The sequence below is a fragment of the Zeugodacus cucurbitae genome, chromosome 3 (genome assembly GCF_028554725.1).
Source record: "Zeugodacus cucurbitae isolate PBARC_wt_2022May chromosome 3, idZeuCucr1.2, whole genome shotgun sequence".
Classification (NCBI taxonomy): Eukaryota; Metazoa; Arthropoda; class Insecta; order Diptera; family Tephritidae; genus Zeugodacus; species Zeugodacus cucurbitae.
In genome coordinates this window covers 45728227-45749079 of record NC_071668.1, presented here as the reverse complement: position 1 = coordinate 45749079, position 20853 = coordinate 45728227, and the positions used below count along the sequence as shown (strand labels likewise).

Here is a 20853-nt window from a genome sequence, read left to right as displayed (position 1 = left end):
GGTAATTGGCGCAAATTGTGTGGTCTCCCTTTTTGTGTATTGGGCAGAGTACACTGAGATTCCAATCGTCAGGCATGCTTTCTTCCGACCATATTCTGCAAAGAATGCAAGCACCTTATCAGCTCTTCGCCGCCATATTTGAATAGCTCGGCCGGTAATCCATCGGCCCCCGCCGCCTTATTGTTCTTCAAGCGGGTAATTTCTATTCGAATTTCTTCACGGTCGGGCAATGGAACATCTGCTCCATCGTCGTCGATTGGGGAATCGGGTTCGCCATCTCCTGTTGTTGTACTTTCACTGCCATTCAGCAGGCTGGAGAAGTGTTCCCTCCATAAACTCAGTATACTCTGGTCATCAATAACTAGATCACCTCTGGGGGTCCTACAGCAGTGTGCTCCGGTCTTGAAACCTTCAGTTAGTCGCCGGATCTTTTCGTAAAATTTTCGAGCATTACCCCTGTCGGCCAGCTTGTCAAGCTCAAAAACTATTATGTCTTCATTTTAATAAATAATATTCAGAAATTTATAACTTTTTTTTTATAAATTTCAAATCTCAGCTGTTGAAATGTTTCTTTCTGTAGCTAAGCAGTTTAAGAACATAAAGTTATGAAAGTAAAATTTGGTATAAAGGATCGTAATAGGGATGGGCATATTTGGATGTAAAGTTTTTGGCAAAGTGGTCGTGGTTCCGCCACCATGTAGGTTTTTTGTACATATCTCGTAAACTACTAAAGCTATATCAACGAAACTCTCCAGAGTTATGTCCTTCATACATTTCCTCATACACTATAAAAATGGAGGAAATCGGATCATAACCACGCCCATGTTGGAAATTACTAAAAGTGCGTTAGTAGTAAAAATGGAAAATGGGCATGGCGTTGTCCACTTATGGGCCAAAAACCATATCTCTGGAACTGGTCGACCGATTTTAATGTAATTCGGTACATAATGTTTTTTTAACACCCTGATGACACGGACGGCGAAATCGGTACACAACCACGCCTACTTCCCATATAACTCAATTTTATATTTCATCTGATTCCTTCACTTTATAATACATATGTACATACATATATACATTAGGAACTTGTGAAGACGGCGGAATAAAACTTTACACAAATACTGTATTTGAGCTGAGGTTTTACTTGTGGACGATTGTCGAGATCCTATACTATAACTTTTCAAGGTCTCTGATGTCCTACATAAAGAATCAGTGCCTAAGGCTAATTTTTCCCCGAAAATATCGGTAAATCTCCTAGATATTTTAATGTAATTCAGAGGCAATCTTTTTTCCTATAATCCTTGTACTAAAAATGGTTAAAATCGGATCATAACTTCCCCTAGCTAGATAGAGATATCTTATCAAAATTAAGTGAGCGTATAATCTTGGATATGTTGTACATTGATGGAGAAAATTAGTGAAATCGGTTGAGGAATTACCTCAGCCCTCATATACTATATAGAATGATTTTCAGTATTCCAGTGTACTTTATGCCGAATATATTGATCAAATTGTGTTATCTTAATAACAGTAAATAAATCAAATGTACGTCTTATTCGTGGTATTTGCTTTTAATACTCTCGCAACAAAAGTTGCTAAGAGAGTATTATAGTTTTGTCCACATAACGGTTGTTTGTAAGTCCTAAAACTAAACGAGTTAGATATAGGGTTATATATACCAAAGTGATCAGGGTGACGAATAAAGTTCAAATCCGGATGTCTGTATGTCCGTCCGTTCGTCTGTCCGTCCGTGCAAGCTGTAACTTGAGTAAAAATAGAGATATCTTAATGAAACTTGGAACACGTGTTCCTTGGCACCATAAGAAGGTTAAGTTCGAAGATGGGCGGAATCGGACCACTGCCACGCCCACAAAATGGCGATAATCAAAAACACATAAAGAGCTATAACTAAGCCATAAATAAAGTTATGAAAATAAAATTTGGAACATAGGATCGCATTAGGGAGGAGCATATTTGAATGTAATTTTTTTGTAAAAGTGGGCGTGACCCCGCCCCCTAATAGGTTTTTTGTATATATCTTGCAAACAAATAAAGCTATATAAACCAAACTTTCTGCAGTCGTTTCTTTTAGCCGTTTCCTTATACAGTCCAAAAATTAAAGAAATCGGATAATAACCACGCCCCCCTCCCATACAAAGGTTAAGTTGAAAATGACTAAAAGTGCGTTAACTCACTAACGAGAAACGTCAGAAACACCAAATTTTACATAAGAAATGGCAGAAGGAAGCTGCACTGAGATTTTTTACAAAATGGAAAATGGGCGTGGCGTCGCCCACTTATGGGTCAAAAACCATATCTCAAGAACTACTCGACAGATTTCAATGAAATTCGGTATATAATATTTTCTTGACACCCTGATGACACTGGTGGAATATGGGCGAAATCGGTTCACAACTACGCCTACTTCCCATATAACTCAATTTTGAATCCTTCTGATTCGTTCACTTTATAATGTATACATAGGAACCGATAAAGATAGCGAAATAAAACTTTACACAAATACTATATTTGAGCTGTGACATCACTTGTGGAAAAATTGTCAAAATCGAACCATGACTTTTCAAGGCCCCTGATATCAAACATGAAGAACTCAGTGCCTAAGGGCAATTTTTCACCGAAAATATAGGTAAATCTCTAAATAAATTGCGAGAGTATAAAATGTTCGGTTGCACCCGAACTTAGCCTTTCCTTACTTGTTTGTACTGCTTTTTTGAGCTTTTGAAGTCTCGTTTCAAATGCAATGATAAACTCATTATGTTTTGTAAGATTTTATAAAATTTGTTGATGAATGCTAGCATCTTTTGAGCAAATGTTATCTTTCACAACTTGCGAATAAGTAATCCCATTTACTGTAATGATGAAATTATATTTACAGCAATTGATTGGCGATTATACATCATGAAAATTGGCGAAATCGGATATAATCACGCCTACCCCATACAATGGTTATGTTGACACTGCATTAACTCACTAACAAAACACTAAATTTTACAGACGATATGACAGGAAAGAGCTTCATTCAGATTATTATAAAAATCTTATATCTGTAACTAATCTACCAATTTTAACCAAATTTGGTAAATATTATCTAGACACCCTGATGTTACCGATGTAAAATGAGAAAATCGAAATTGGTTAACAACCACGCCTATTTTCCATAACACGATTTTGAATTGAATGTTATGATTCGTTCACTTTACAATACATATATATATATATATATTTGGCGTAGGAACCGCTTTAAGCGATTATAGCCGAATCCACCAGAGCGCGCCACTCATTCCTCCTTTTTGCTTTTTGGCGCCAATTGGAAACACCAAGTGAAGCCAGGTCACTTTGCACTTGGTCTTTCCACCGGAGTGGAGGTCGTCCTCTTCCGCGGCTTCCTCCAGCGGGTACTGCATCGAATACTTTCAGAGCTGGAGTGTTTTCTTCCATCCGTACAACATGACCTAGCCAGCGTAGCCGCTGTCTTATTCGCTGAACTATGTCAATGTCGTCGTATAAATCGTACAGCTCATCGTTCCATCGCCTGCGGTATTCGCCGTTGCCAATGTTTAGAGGACCAAAAATCTTGCGCAAAACCTTTCTCTCGAAAACCCCAAGAGTCGTCTCATCGGATGTTGTCATCGTCCACGCTTCAGCGCCATACATCAGGACGGGAATAATGAGCGACTTATAGAGTTTGATTTTGGTTCGTCGAGAGAGGACTTTACTTTTCAATTGCCTACTCAGTCCAAAGTAGCACCTGTTGGCAAGAGTGATTCTGCGTTGGATTTCAAGGCTGACATTGTTGGTGTTGTTAATGCTGGTTCCCAGATAAACGAAATTATCTACAACTTCAAAGTTATGACTGTCAACAGTGACGTGGGAGCCAAGACGCGAGTGCGCCGACTGTTTGTTTGATGACAGGAGATATTTCGTCTTGTCCTCATTCACCACCAGACCCATACGCTTCGCTTCTTTATCTAGTCTGGAAAACGCAGAACAAACGGCGCGGTTGTTGTTTCCGATGATATCAATATCATCGGCATACGCCAGGAGCTGTACACTCTTGTAGAAGATTGTACCCTCTCTATTTAGTTCTGCAGCTCGTATTATTTTTTCCAGCAATAGATTGAAGAAGTCGCACGATAGTGAGTCACCCTGTCTGAAGCCTCGTTTGGTATCGAACGGCTCGGAGAGGTCCTTCCCGATCCTGACGGAGCTTTTGGTGTTGCTCAACGTCAGCTTACATAGCCGTATTAGTTTTGCAGGGATACCAAATTCAGACATCGCGGCATAAAGGCAGCTCCTTTTCGTGCTATCGAAGGCAGCTTTAAAATCGATAAAAAGATGGTGAGTATCGATTCTTCTCTCTCGGGTCTTTTCCAAGATTTGGCGCATGGTGAATATCTGGTCCATTGTGGATTTTCCAGGTCTAAAGCCACACTGATAAGGTCCAATCAGTTCGTTGACGGTGGGCTTTAGTCTTTCACACAATACGCTCGACAAAACCTTATATGCGATATTGAGGAGACTTATACCACGGTAGTTGGCGCAGATTGTGGGGTCTCCCTTCTTATGGATTGGGCAGAGCACACTAAGATTCCAATCGTCAGGCATGCTTTCTTCCGACCATATTCTACAAAGAAGCTGATGCATGCACCTTATCAGTTCTTCGCCGCCGTATTTGAATAGCTCGGCCGGTAATCCATCGGCCCCCGCCGCTTTGTTGTTCTTCAAGCGGGTAATTGCTATTCGAATTTCTTCATGGTCGGGTAATGGAACATCTATTCCATCGTCATCGATTGGGGAATCGGGTTCGCCATCTCCTGGTGTTGTACTTTCACTGCCATTGAGCAGGTCGGAGAAGTGTTCCCTCCATAATCCCAGTGTGCTCTGGACATCCGCTACCAGATTACCTTCTCGGTCCCTACATGATAATGCTCCGGTCTTGAAACCTTCTGTTAATCGCCTCATCTTTTCATAAAATTTTCGAGCATTACCCATGTCGGCCAGCTTTTCAAGCTTTTCATACTCACGCATTTCGGCCTCTTTCTTTTTACGTCTGCAAATGCGTCTCGCTTCCCTCTTCAGTTCTCGATATCTATCCCACCCCGAACGTGTTGTGGTCGATCGCAACGTTGCGAGGTAGGCAGTCTGTTTTCTCTCCACTGCGGAACGACAATTCTCATCGTACCAACTGGTTTTTTGGCGTTGCCGTAGACCAATTGTTTCGGCTGCAGCGGTATGCAATGAGTTTGAGATGCCGTTCCACAGCTCCCTTATATCGAGATGCTGATGAGTGCTCTCAGAGAGCAGGAGTGCAAGTCGAGTAGAAAATCGTTCGGCTGTCGGTTGTGATTGCAGCTTTTCGACGGCGAACCTTCCTTGTGTTTGTTGACGGGCGTTCTTTGCTGCACAGAGGCGAGTGCGTATCTTTGCTGCTACTAGATAATGGTCCGAGTCAATGTTTGGTCCTCGGAGCGTACGCACGTCTAAAACACTGGAGACATGTCTTCCGTCTATCACAACGTGATCGATTTGGTTGCGCGTGTTTCGATCAGGGGACAGCCACGTTGCTTGATGAATTTTTTTATGCTGGAATCTGGTACTACAGACAACCATATTTCGGGCCCCAGCGAAGTCGATCAGCCTCAGGCCGTTTGGCGATGTTTCGTCATGGAGGCTGAATTTTCCGACTGTTGTGCCAAAGACACCTTCTTTACCCACCCTGGCGTTAAAATCGCCAAGCACGATTTTGACATCGTGGCGGGGGCAGCGCTCATAGGTGCGTTCTAGGCGCTCATAGAAAGCGTCTTTGGTCACATCGTCCTTCTCTTCCGTTGGGGCGTGGGCGCAAATCAGCGATATGTTGAAGAACCTCGCTTTTATGCGGATTGTGGCTAGACGTTCATCCACCGGGGTGAATGCCAGGACTCGGCGACGGAGTCTCTCTCCCACCACAAATCCAACACCAAATTTGCGCTCCTTTATATGGCCGCTGTAGTAGATGTCACAAGGACCCACCTTATTCCGTCCTTGTCCCGTCCATCGCACTTCTTGGACGGCGGTGATGTCAGCCTTTAGTTGTATGAGGACATCAACCAGCTGGGCAGAGGCACCTTCCCAATTAAGAGTCCGGACATTCCAGGTGCATGCCCTCAAATCATGATCCTTAGTACGTTTGCAGGGGTCGTCATCAAAAGGGGGGTTTCTCATCCGAGGCTCGGTGTTTGTTTTCATTGGGGAGATTTTTTTATGTGGTGGGTCCCAAGCCCTACGCACAACCGCACAAGCGGGCTTCGCCTTCTCACTTTAGCTCGCCTCCAAACGGATGTCTGTTAGCTACCCAGGGGATACTTGGTCTAAAACCGGAAGTCGTGAGCTGCTTGAGTCATATGCAAAAGAATCGTTCCTGGCCACTCCCAAGTGAATGGCAATCAGAAACTTTCCTCACTTGCGTGAACTTCTACATATGACCCCATCCCCCATATGCTTAACCATAATTATCAATTGTATTTTCCGCCTAAAGGTTAAATTTGAGGTGCCATAACCATAACTGATCGAATCAACTTCACGGGAAACAATGTTTCCAATTAGAGTTACGTTACCATAACAGAATGACCATAACCATAACTAGAATAGAATAACTATCAATTAAATTTTGATTTTCCGCTGTAACCAGGAACAACTGTTTGTTAATCCTTTGAATTTGTATACTCTCGCAACAAAAGTTTCTAAAGAGAGTATTATAGTTTTGTCCACATAACGGTTGTTTGTAAGTCCTAAAACCAAACTAGTTAGATATAAGGTTATATACACCAAAGTGATCAGGGTGACGAGTAAAGTTCAAATCCGGATGTCTGTCTGTCCGTCCGTGCAACGTGAGTAAAAATAGAGATATCTTAATGAAACTTAGAACACGTGTTCCATGTCACCATAAGAAGGTTAAGTTCGAATATGGGCGAAATCGGACCATTGCCACGCCCACAAAATTGCGAAAACCAAAAACACATAAAGTGTCATAACTAAACCATAAATTAAGTTATAAAAGTAAAATTTGGAACAAAGGATCACACTAGGAAGGGGCATATTTGGATGTAACTTTTTTGGGGAAATGGGCGTGGCCCCGCCCCCAAATCGGTTATTTGTATATAACTCGCAAACCAATAAAACTATATAAACCAAACTTTCTGCAGTCGGTTCTCTTACGTACCCCACCACACACCATGAAAATAGTTGAAATCGAATAATAACCACGCCCACCTCCCATACAAAGGTTGGGTTGAAAATTACTAAAAGTGGGTTAACTCACTAACGAAAAACGTCGGAAAAACTAAATTTCACACAAATAATAGCATAAGAAAGCTGCACTCAGATTTAATACAAAATAAAAAATGGGCGTGGCATCGCCCACTTATGGGTCAAAAACCATATCTCAGGAACTACTCGACAGATTTCAATGAAATTCGGTATATAATATTTTCTTGACACCCTAAGACGGATAAAAATTGGACGAAATCGGTTCAAAACCACGACTACTTTCCCTATAACTCATTTTTGAATTCCATCTTATTCCATCACATTGAAGATAGCGGAATAAAACTTTACACAAATAGTGCATATCATATCTGGCTTCACTTGTGAAAAAATTTTCGAAAACGAACTATAACTTTTCAAGGCCCCAGATATCGAATGTGTTGAACTCAGCGCCTAAGGGTAAATTTTAACCGAAAATATGGGTAAATCTCTCAGATAATTTAATGTAATTCAGAGGAAAGTGTTTTCTTCTAATAGTGTGTCTCTGTTTGTTAAAAATGGGGCCCCTAGCTCCCATATATCTAATTATAGGTTTTTCAAAAATACGGTGGGCTTTATTCCGCATTAATATGTGAGATATCTTAGCAAAATTAAGTGAGTGTATAGTCTTGTATATAGTTTATCCTGCTGGTGAAAATGAATGAATTCGGTTCAGGTGATACTAGTGATTACTATTCTAATTGGTAAATATAGTTATGTTTAAGGGTATTTTCTGAATTAATTCAAAGGAAATTGAAGTTCGAGTAGTATTACAGTTTTATTTAAAAATCAGCGATTGAACTCAGAACCGACGGATAAAAGTTTTATTACAATACAAATTTAATATTTACAATGTCTTCTGTGAGGTTGTACTATACACCACTTATTCATAAAAAAATTCATTTAGAATGAACGATTTATACATACTGTGGAACTTCTCTAACTCGAATCAGCATAATCCACAATAAAACTTCGAATTAGAGATCCTTCGAATTATAGAATTTTCATTAAAACTTACACTTTAAAAAAAAGCTGTAAAATATAGGTTTATACACAGTTTTATTTATTTACTTCTCATAAAGTTTTATGAACATACGTTAAAACGTATATTCTGTGATTTTGTATGATGCAGTTTACTATTTTTGGCTCTTGACGTCTGTATCCCATGCCTTTGTTACATGATTTATGCAATCCTTAAGTGTAATATCATATTTTTGTTCGCCTCCATACGATATAGAGGGACTCTTTTACAATTCTGCCTCGATAATTAATTTTTAAATTTTGTATTATGTCCTGGTATGTTACTTCTATTGCCAATTCAAAAGTTTGAGTTATGGAGAATTTCGAGTTAAGGAAGTTTGAGTTATGGAAGGAAATTTGTATGAAATTTGAATTCTAAACGATATTGCCAATTCAAAAGTTCGAGTTATGGAGATCTTCGAGTTATAGAAGTTCCACTGTATTTAAATAAAAAAGTTAATCCCATGACAAATTGTAATAATTTATTCAAATTGATATCATTCATAACTTCGACATAATTGCACATTAACACCAGTGACTACATAGAAAGGAAACTAAAAATAATGCTTTCAATAGGAAAAAGCTAGAACAAATACCGGTTACATAATACCTTATAATATAATAGAAGTAGTCATACAATTTAAAAACCAATCTGTTGTGTGTTCCAATTTACATTTTAATTATACTTGTTATAGTTATATATTTTTGTTGTTATTCATATAACCCTTGAAGGCAAATGTTTGGACGTCGTTAGTTTTAGACGCTTTTATTACTTAAGGTACTTTCTCTGTAAAATATAATATTAAACATATGTCTTTTTATATTAGTGGAACATAATTTGGAAACTAAACGGTCGATGCTTTAAAAAATAGAAGGCTTATTGGGCTGCTGTTGGTTGCTCCGGCTGTTGTTGCGGCGCTAAACGATTCACAAAAGCGATACCGCTATGTATGATCTTACCAACAACGGCAGGCGATGAAGCGGCCAAAGCCTCGGCTTTAACGCGAAGTTCTGCAAAAGCATTCCGGGTATAAGGATTTCTTCTGGAACTATAACGCATAACCAAGAAATGATAGTAAACTATCGGAGTCATCAATCCTGCCTTTCCTCTGAAATACATAAGAAAAAATACAAATTAATCAAAATGTTTTTACTGTATTCATGTTAACAAAAGGGATTTTATATGGATTAATTGCCTTAGTTGTTGATTTCCTATTTGCATTCCACACTAAATAAACATCTCTGACAACAATAAAAAAGTGTATGGGGGTACAACACCGTCGATTCGAAAACCAGAATTTATTACCCATAAAACTTAAATGTGCTTCCTTGAGAAACTATCGGGTGCTCATCAGAGAAGTAGATTTCAATAAAGTGGCTAGTATACCAATATCCTGATTTCGTTTTCGTGCGACGTGCCAACGTTTAAATATCCTAACGAGCGTACGTATTGGAGTAATTACGGTAGTCCTATGACACGAAACCTTCATGAGAAAAATCGAAAATGTTTGCACATCAACAACAATAACAAAATGCCTCGTTGTCGTAATACTGAGCAGCTGGAGGTCAAGCAACCAATTACAACAACTCAGTTATCGCATGAATCCTTATCAGCAAATGTCGTTGATCGTCTATTCAAAAAAGCACTAAACAAAATTTGAATAAGGTTTCAAAAGAGAACGGCTTTGCGTTGATCAACAAAGAAACTCAAAGACTTTATGTATTAGGAACAGTTCGACGAAACAGAATTCCTGGAAGAAGGTTCAATCAAAGAGCGAAGTGCGTCGACAAAATCTCATTCCAATATTATACACGAATATAACATGCGGATCTTATGGATTTATAATTAGGACGTATGGCATCGTACCCGCAAATGGACCAGCAGATTAATAGATCATATCAAATGCTATGATGAACTTGCACGAATTCATTTACGAAATTGCCGAAGCCTTGATGAAAAGTGGAACGTTTACAATGAAAAAGGTGAGTGATATTAGGTTTGACAATATTGGACATTTTCCTAGGTTTATAAATGATGGAAAACATAGATGCAAACATCCTAATTGTTCAGAATATATGGTAGGTATATCTCTTTTCCGAAAATTGCAAACATGATAGATATTTGCCTTATGAGTAAGATTTTTCTGCATAAAAGTGGGTAACGCGTCTAATTTCGTATAACTTTTATACTCTCGCAACAAAAGTTGCTATGCTCTCTTATAGTTTTTGTTTACATAACAGTTGTTTTTAAGTCATAAAACTAAACGAGTTAGTTTGGGTTATATATATCAAAATGATCAGGGTGATGAGACAAGTCAAAATCCGAATGTCTGTCTGTCCGTCCGTCCGTGCAACGGATAAATTGAGTAAAACTTGAGATATCCTAATGCAACTTGGAACACATGTTTCTTTGTTGTTCCGTGAGAGGGTTGCTTTCAAAAATGGGCAAAATCGGACCGTGGCAGTGGCCCACAAAATGGCGAAAACCGAAAATACATAAAGTGTCATAACTAAGCCATCAATAAAGTTATAAAAGTAAAATTTGGAATAAAGGATCGCACTAAGAATGTTTAATTTCTATATCTCCAAACTTCCTCAACCACCAGAGGGAATTTCCGTTACCTCCTACGCAGATGATTGTACGATAATGACGTCGGGCACTGGCATCGATGACATGTGTTCGAAAGTGAACAGCTACCTCCCCGAACTTCCTCGCTTCTTCTCTGCGAGGAGCCTGGCACTCGCACCCACTAAATCCACGGCGACCCTTTTTACCAATTGGACAAAGGAGTACAGACTAAGTCTTAACATTCATGTCGATGGCATACCAATTCCGACAGTTAATAATCCCATAATTTTGGGAGTTACATTTGACAGTCTGCACTCCTTCACTCCACACACGACTGCGATAGTCACTAAAGTACAGAGCCGCAACAAAATCCTCAAGTCGCTAGCCGGTAGCACTTGGGGAAAAGACAAAGAAACGTTGCTAGCCACTTACAAGGCTATCGGCCGGCCGGTCGTAAATTACGCAGCACCGGTATGGTCGCCTGGATGCAGTGACACGCAGCAGAAGAAGCTACAGACGTGCCAGAACACTGTACTCCGAACAGCAACAGGATGTCTCTTGATGTCACCAATGACACACCTTCATAGTGAAGCCATTATGCTGCCAATTAAGGAGCATAATGAACTGCTTACCAAGCAGTTTCTACTTGGGTGTTTTCGTAGAAATCACCCATGTAGTCACTTGCTGGAAGCAGAACCGCCCCCTAGGTGCATCAAGAGATCGCTCCTACAACACGTCGACGAACTAAAACCTTATACCGACCAAACTGCGGACGCAAACAGTTTTAGACACGCTCTAAACGCCATTCACAGTGGAGCTATCAACACCTTCATTGACTCCCTTCCAGTGAATGGCGTCCTTGGAACCAAACCACCACCTATAGCAGACGAAGAGCTCGTGTTGCCAGAGTGACCCTTGCGCAACTTCGATCTGGATATTGTAGCAGGTTAAACTCCTACTTATCCAGACTGAACCCCGACATACAAAATACATGTCCCGCATGCAACGAGTCCCCGCATGACTCTAACCACCTCTTTGTATGCCCAATGAACCCTACTCATCTAACACCCCTTTCTCTTTGGTCCGACCCTGTCGAAACAGCACGTTTCCTGGGCCTCCCGTTAGATGATTTCGACGACAACTAGACTTATGCTCTTCTTTTCAGGCAGGGATAGATAACCGCTACAACAACAACAACTAAGAAGGGGCATATTGGGATGTAGTTTTTTTTGGGGAAGTGGGCGTGGGCCCGCCCCCAAATCGGTTATTTGTATATACCTCGCAAACCAATGAAGCTATATAAACCAAACTTTCTGCAGATAACCACGCCCACCTCCCACACAAAGGTTAGGTTAAAAATTACTAAAAATGGGTTATCTCACTAACGAAAAACACAGAAATACTTAATTTTACAGAAGAAATAGCAAAATGGTAAATGGGCGTGGCATCGCCCACTTATGGGTCAAAAACCATATCTCAGGAACTACTCGATCGATTCGAATGAACCTGATGACACATTTTGAGTTTTATCTTATTCCTTCACTTTATACGAGTAATATATACTAAGGAACCAATGAAGATAACGAAATAAAACTTTACACAAATACTGTATATGATCTGTGGCATTACTTGTGAAAAAATTGTCGAAATCGGACTATAACTCTTCAAAGTCCTGAATATCGAATATGAAGAATTCAGTGCCCCATAGTAATTTTTCACCAAAAATTTCGGTAAATCTCTCAGGTATCTTAATTTAAATCAAAGGTAATATTTTTCTTCTAATAGTTTGAAATTGTTAAAATCAGGTCATAACTTCCCCTAGCTCTCATATACCTAATTATAGGATTTTTCAAATTGGGTCAAATTGTGTGTTATCTTAATAAAAATATATTAATAAATTGCGAGAGTATAAAATGTTCGGTTGCACCCGAACTAAGCCTTTCCTTACCTGAAGGTGAAAATAACAGCCAACGGCATAATGAAAATCTCGGCGAAAGCTGCAGCCTTCAAAATATTACTGGCTTGGAATTCAACCAACGAAATCAGGAATCGTGCACCCCACCAAGAATTTTGACCAATAATCTGTTTGGAAAAGTAAAACAAAATTATTATTTTTATAAAACATGCACACATGTGTGCAAAATAATGGTTACTCACGTCCAGTAATTTTAATGAGTAACTGGATGCATGTAATACGGCGAACAAAACAATTGGAATGAGAATTAAGAGTGTGGGTTGCACATTAAAGAATATTAACGAAAACATAAGATAATGACAGGAATCCTCAATAATGAGTCGTGCCAAAAATTCCCTCGTAAATGCAAATGAAGGCAAACGCTGATGTAGGCGTAGTGCTGAAGTCGCTGCGCTTGATAGTAATACTTTATTAAATGAGCTCTGTTGGTTACTGTAAATTAAACAGTTAACAGTTAGAATGCGCATGAAACATCAAATAAATTTGATTTTACCTTATTAACGGTACCACATAGCTGAATGTAAAGAGTACTGTGAGTATGCGTGTAGCCCACATAGCTACGTCGACTTTATTTGTCCGAATATGTTGCTGCATTTTTTCCAATACATTGCCATTACTATCTTGTGATGGAGGTGGTGTAGATGAAGTGGTCGAACTGTTATTCTGTTGATTATTACTTGCGTCGTCACTCATTTTATTTGCTCTGTAAAAATAAGGTATTTTTTTAATTATCAATGATTTTTCGATTTGCACATTTAAAAAATTAATGAGAAGAAAAATAAAAAAAAATGTACCTTCAAAGACTTAAAAAAAATTGCATACAGTACAAAGAATCAATAGTTACAACTAATTAAACATCCGAAAAATTCTTTTGCACAAATAAATCGCTTAACATAAGGGATTAAACTTTGAACAGAGGGAAACTTGTAAGAACTCGAATGCAACTAACCAGAACTGATTGAAAATTATGTATGTATATGGGCATTTCCGCCATGTCGAACGGGACAATCGTACGCCTTTCAACTAAAAAAAATATGAACTAAAATGTTTTTTAATTTTGACAGTAGGATTTTTTAATAGCCCTTCATTAGCTCTACATTTAGTGTTAAGGTTGATTTTGGAACGGTTTTCATTTTCAAGATAATTGCAAAAAACCAAGGCATTCGCACGGGACAAAAAATGGAAGTCGTTTTTGGGGACAACGATTCAAACGGCGATTTCAGCGAATTGTGAGGCAATATTCAAATGTTTTTGATTGTAAAATGTTGCGCATTGATGGCCTTTAAAGATGGTATGAATTTCATTAAAAAATAATTTATAGTTTTTTTTTTAAATTGATTATTAACCACATTCGCACGGGACATTTTTTTCCATCATAATATTTATGTTGATTTTGTTGGTATAATACGGAATTATTTAACAACAAGTCCAATAAAATGGCTTAAAAAAGTAGTAAATGTATTTATTTATTTATTTTAACCAATATCCAAAGAGAAACACAACAAAAATTCCATAGTATGAAATTAAAATAGTATTATGAATGTGAAATACAATTTTTTTCAGAAAATGCTGTTCTCGGGTATACAAATTTTTGGATTTCGTTATCTGCTAGACTTTCCTTTTGATAACTGCTCCCAGTCCATCGGTTCCTTGCAAAAAAATTATATTCTAATGAAGAGTTAATTATTTTATAAAATCAACCAGGCTTGATAATATAAATTTGATTTTAAACTGAGAGCATTTACCTTAAAAAAATATAAATATTTTAGAAAAGCAACTAAAGGATTTCTTAATTTTGGTTAAGAGATTTATCAAGAAAATAATATGTCATACGTTAACTGGTCACTTTTAAAAGCAAACGATTTTCTCCTGACAACCTTGTTAAAATGAACACTCTTATTTTGATTTGTAAGCCTATAATTTTCGCCAAAATCTATATATTGAATAGCTATTTCAGTGGAATTGAAAGTGCGGTTTTGGCTCATATGTAAATAATTAATGTAAATGTATCTATTTACATACTTAAGTCAACTTTATAAGACAAAAAATAATTTTCAATTAATTCCACACCTACGATGTCGCACGGGACCAATTTTAAATAGTTACCAAAACCACAAATCTTCTGATTTTTGAACAAGGTTTTTTTTATTTTAATTGTATACAAGTTTACTGTTTATACCCAAAATTTGGCGAGCTTGCTGCTTTTATTTGCGACGCAGTGGGAATAAGTGTTATTTTTAGATGTCGCACGGGACATTAAAATATAGGATAATAAGAGGGCAAAAACTTACAGTTATTTGCAATCGCATGCTTTTTTATGCATTTTATTTTGCTCTTTGTACCCTTATAAAGGTTTTACACAAAGCAATAATTAATACATGATATGTTTCTTTAACAATTTTGACGAAAAAACAAATGCAGTAGAAAAATCGAAATGGGAAAAGTAGCTCCTGTTCGACTTGGCTTTGGTATATCTCGTAATTGGTTATGAATTAATTTAAAAATAATTTAATGTAAATAAATTTAAATATTTCCCTATGAAAATATGCAAAAACTTTGTAATTCTAATAATGTTTACTATTTTGTCTGTGGTAGACCTTCTGGCGGAAATGCCTGTCTAACAAAAACAAAATTAACTGTTGTAATTAATATTTAATTATTATGTATGTTTAGAGGTACATGAATTTTTAATAGCATCATTACTCAAATAACTGAACGGAAAGTAACTGTACATGTGCGACCACTTTATTATTATTGTATTGGTAAAAAATCGTTTTTGGGCTGATTATTTTGCCGATTAAACATACTCACACAGAGAGAATTATAACGGTATTTAAACAGCAAGCAATTGATATCTGATAATTGTGTGTATTTAGATACGCGTTCGTACTTCTCTACTTTCGTAAAGTTGAGTTCGTCCAACAAATCATTAAATCTGACAAAGTTGTGTAAAATCATTTTAGTTTAACACATAAATATTAGATTTTTGAAATAAATAGACTTATTAATTTTACTATAAAGCATTGCATATTTTTGATGCAGAGGAAAACAAAAAATCGAAAAACCCTCAACGTATTTCCGTAGCCAGGCTTGAATTTAGAAAGGTCTACATAAATTGGATCGTTAACTTTTCTGACGAATTGTGAATCCCCCGTTACTAGAAACTTATCTTATCTTAAAAGCCGTATATCAGGTAAATGCGAAGTATTGACCCATTTTGGTACACAATCGCATTATTATAATGAAAGTTTTTCTAAAAAATTAGTTAGAAGCACTGAGGCTCATGTTCGGTATCTGGGGCCTGGAAAACGTATAGTCCGATTTCGGTGATTTTTAGACCGGCGATTCGACACTATTGGTGCATCATTTATGCATAGTTTTTTCTGATATCTTGTCTGTTGCTTAATTTTTATATTGTAAATGAACGCATAAGATGAACTTCAAAATTTTGGTATGTTTAGCTTTAGGGAAGATAATTCGTGATACAGTGTGGAAATTGATGAAATCGGATAAAATCTTAACAACTGTTACGGTCAAAACTTTGTTATACCGTAAATGGCTAAATCAATGAAGCATTGTGAAATTGGTAATAACAAGCGGACAAGTACATATGAAGTGAATTCAAACATGAAGAAAAATATTTGGTTAGACTATGTTCGCTGTTTTACTTTATGCTTATAAGTATAGCAAAAATTAAATATAACATAATTTTGTTGCAACAAACCAAGCATAAAACGTTATCTTACTTGAATTTCGACATATGACATACAGTGGTTAGACTATGTCCGCTGTTTTACTTTATGCTTATAAGTATAGCAAAAATTAAATATAACATAATTTTGTTGCAACAAACCAAGCATAAAACGTTATCTTAGTTGAATTTCGACATATGACATACAGTGCTGTCAAAGCAAATAGCATTGAATTTATTATAAGCCCGTTCAGAGTACGAGAACAGTTGGACCTCGATTGGGCGTAAATCGTTTAACCATTAGCCATTTCTGTTGAACTGAAAATGAAGTTTTTCTTTATATTAAACATTAATTTTAGTTAGAATCACCATAATCCACAAACTTGGAGTTAGAGAGACTTCGAGTTATAGAATTTTCATTAAAATATGCAATTTTTTAAAAGGCTGTGATATATAGATTTACACACTGTCTTATTTATTTACTTCGCATAAAATTTTATGTACATACGTTAAAACATGTATTATGCAATTTTGCTTGTTGCAGTTTACTATTGTTTGGCTCTTGAAGTCTGTATCCCATGCTTTTGTAATATCATATCAATCCATAAGTGTAATATCATATTTTTTGTTCGCCTCCTTACAATATAGAGAGGCCCTTTTAAAATTCTGCCTCGATAGTACAATTTTAATTTTTTTATTATGCCCTGGTCGAAAAGTTCGATTTATAGAAGGAAATTTGTATGAAATTTGACTTCTATTGCCCATTCAAGAGTTCGATTTATGGAGAACTTCGAGTTAAGGAAGTTTGAGTTATGGAAGGAAATTTGTAGGAAATTTGATTTCTAAACGCTATTACCAATTTAAAGTTCAAATTATGGAGAGCTTCGAGTTATAGAAGTTCCACTGTGTATAGTATGCTTTCGGCTCCGACCAACGCGTTTAATCGAGGTACATTAGTAATTGTAAAATTCATGTTACAAGCATACACTCTATCATCCACAACACTGAGTCAACTGTTATAATATCACTGAACTTACTTATGGAAGTTCCACTGTATATAGTATGCTTCCGGCTCCGACCAACGCGTTTAATCGAGGTCCATTAGTAATTGTAAAATTCATGTTACAAGCGTACACTCTATCATGCACAACACTGAGTCAACTGTTATATCACTGAACTTACTTCTAAAAAATTATTTATTAAAAAAAATATTTATTAAAAAAATATTTATTAAAATAAAATACAGTATACTCTCGAAAAGTAAATCGATTGGTATTTTGAGTAATTTACTTTTTCGAATAATTTACTTTTCCAAATATATACATAAATTATCTGTTTAAACTTAAAAAATTCATTCATTTATTTGCTTCAATAAAACATATGGATTTACATGAAAAACATGTTTACATTTACATATATACATATATATTTACTATGAAGAGAAAAAATCTTGAATATTCTTTTGTTTTTTTTTTCTTTTGCAATATATTTTCTGACCATTTTTGTACGACAATTCAAAAAGTCTGAAACCTGATTTGCATCGTTTTCATTTTTAAACCAGTGGATCAAGTAGGAGAGTTTATTTACTAAAAAGACGCGATAAACAAGAGAGTCATGTGCTGAACACATAGAAGACGACAAGCGACGAACGAATATTAAAATACACGCGTTCTTATGGGCAAAGCTTTTTTGACAACAGCACGACTACGCGACAACAAGCTTGTAGTTGTCGTTGTCGCCAAATTAGAAATGTTCCTAATTTTGCCGACGACAATGGCCGCTGTAGAGCTGCCACTAACATGCGAAATGTAAAATTATTCAAAGTTCTCACAAGTATGACGTTATTTTGCCAGTAGAAACGTAAAATTGCTTTGATATATCATTTATAACAACAATCTATTACTTAAAACAAATAAATCGCCAATTTTTTACGTAAATAATTTCACTTTAAACTAAATATATAAATTTTATTGAAGTGAAAGATGTTAGTACGGCAACAATGAAATTGCTGTTTGATATGTCGCTGCCGTCTTCAAAATGTTCAATACGCTGACTTCAAAGCGACATTTGTGGTCAGCCGTCGCTACGTCGTGTCGTGTCGTCGCCTTAGTGTTCAGCACTTAAGTGTTTTTGCAACATCGTAAAAAACGCTGCTTGCTTCGTTTCGAATTTTTTATCACACTCTCTGAAAAGTAAATTAAAAAATTTACTTTTTCGAGGTGCATGTGTAATCTTAAAGGTGATTAGCTTTTCCGCGATTATCTACTTTCTGAGAATTTACTTTTCGAGAGTATACTGTATTTGTAAAAAAAAAATATTTATTAAAAAAATTATTTATTAAAAACATAGAACGCGAAATTGGTTATTGATGTATTAATTCTTCATTTTTATACACAGTTTTTCTTTTTGAAATATGTATACATTTTGTTTAAAAATTTTCAATCCAAAAATGCGTTGCAATTTTTTTAACTCTATTGTATATGAACATAGCGCATAAGTACTATTAAACACGTAACCACTTAAATAAATTTCTCTTAAAACTTATACATATGTACATATATACCTACACATTTTACAAATACATACATTACATATTCCTATACCATTTATGTGAATAATAATAATTACAGCAAAAGTCATATCAGATATTCAGTTATATGTTATAACTTATCCAATTATACTTTTAACAATAAAGAAGTTAAATATTTTTATGAGTAGACAATTAAAAGTGAAAATAACGAAAGTAATATCGAGTTGCGCCGAAGAAAAAAACTTTCACATTCGAATTGAAACCTTTAAACTTTGATAAACTTAGTATCCGCATGAAGCATTTTCTTTGGGAATAATTAATAACTTTTAAGAGACAAATGCAATTTTAGGGATTCGGAAAAAATTAACAAAACTTTGGAGAACATGAAATTAAGCACTTGCTATATAGAAAGCACTATAAAAGCAATTTCAACAGGATAATGATCTCAAACACGGCAACAATTGTGAAAAACGAATACTCTACCACGTACCTAAGCAATTGGGCCAATCCCCAGTTACCAGTTACAGAGCCTCAACCTCTTTATGCAATTGACAAAGGAAAATCATCACAAATGTTAAGCATTCGACGTTTCCTGTTCATAAATTTGCTTTTTTTTATAAACTTGAAAAAAAGAAGGAATTATGATTAAATGTGAACAGTCCACAGCTCTATTCAAATTAATTACAATACATATTAGTACAATGTCCACTATATCGTTAATGATTCTATTATATCTTTCTATGCATCTTGTGTGAACAAAAAATTTTATATTTATTAAATATGTAAAATATTTCATTGAACAAATTTATTACTTGAGGATTGATGACTGAAAATTTATAAGGCAAAATGTAAAAGCAGTGGGTACAAAAACATATTTGTTATTCTATAGCAATATAATATTTTTGATTTAACAAATGTATATGGTGAGAATACCATAGGCGAATATGTTTAAATCGTTCATGGATGGGTTTGATAAGTGGGTGTTGAACAGCACAAATTATCGAAATTATTTAATACTAATAGCGACCACTTGTCGTTAGCAAATATTTCTATTGCTCCAAAATTTATATTAATGAACACCATCCACTAAAAATATTCACGTACATAATTTGTATAGGGGAACAAGCAACTAAAGTCCAATGCTAAATTTTGTTAAAAAGATTAATTAATTATTAACTATAAACTTGAGAGTATATAATCCAATTCGGATGCATATCACAAGATATTATATCTATACGTGTACCAGCACATATAATTTGACGAGTATTTCACATGACATACAAAACCAGAAAATAAAACTAATTAATATCCTAAGGCAAATTGACTTAGTTCAAAAAGGAAACCTAATAAATTAAATAGTTGTTAACATAGTTTTTACTTGAACTTTACTCACAATATTTCCAAATGCTTTCAATGCTTTCAATGCTTTTTATCCAGTAATTCACCTAAAACTGATTAAATTACTACCTGTAATAAAAAAAATTAACTCGTCCCTTACTATCTTCTCTTTCTAATAGAAATCAACATATTCACTCACTCCACTGAATTTCACCGGTTTACGCTTAAAGATGACGTTGGACAGTGTTGGCAACTTAGTGGACCTAATTTTTGTAAATAATGCTACCAGACTTCGGATAAATTAAAAAATCAAATTGGATTCTGCAATTTTCTAATAGTATAATTTTCATCAACGAAACATATCTAAAATAGTAATATTCGCGTACCAGATAAATAAAAGATCAGTTAATTCTGATAAGAAGCAG

The 20853-nt window shown here is 36.0% G+C and overlaps 1 protein-coding gene across 3 annotated transcripts; it reads right to left on the bottom strand.

The window, feature by feature from the left end:
* Positions 1–8785: 8785 nt before the first annotated feature.
* LOC105219426 (Krueppel homolog 2) lies at positions 8786–20620 on the bottom strand. 3 transcript variants are annotated; one of them, XM_011195550.3, is made up of 6 exons: positions 20484–20565; positions 17598–17744; positions 13363–13572; positions 13052–13301; positions 12843–12976; positions 8786–9434 (listed from the first exon to the last, which is right to left on the bottom strand). In XM_011195550.3, exons 3-6 carry the CDS (start codon positions 13560–13562, stop codon positions 9203–9205), a joined length of 816 nt encoding a protein of 271 aa, XP_011193852.1. In that variant the 5' UTR covers positions 13563–13572; positions 17598–17744; positions 20484–20565; the 3' UTR covers positions 8786–9202. The 3 variants fall into 3 exon arrangements, with proteins under 3 accessions (XP_011193852.1, XP_011193851.1, XP_028900875.1); XM_011195549.3 differs by lacking the exon at positions 17598–17744 and having other exon boundaries at positions 20484–20620; XM_029045042.2 differs by lacking the exons at positions 17598–17744; positions 20484–20565 and adding an exon at positions 19581–19598.
* Positions 20621–20853: the final 233 nt, after the last annotated feature.

Bases quoted from the DNA above. Each gene is read 5' to 3' on its own strand.
- LOC105219426 (XM_011195549.3), bottom strand. From the start codon at position 13,562: ATGAGTGACGACGCAAGTAATAATCAACAGAATAACAGTTCGACCACT. The intron at 13,302-13,362 runs GTAAAATCAAAT...TTTAATTTACAG, and splicing joins TATGTGGTACCGTTAATAAG to TAACCAACAGAGCTCATTTA. The intron at 12,977-13,051 runs GTGAGTAACCAT...TTTTCCAAACAG, and splicing joins ACTCATTAAAATTACTGGAC to ATTATTGGTCAAAATTCTTG.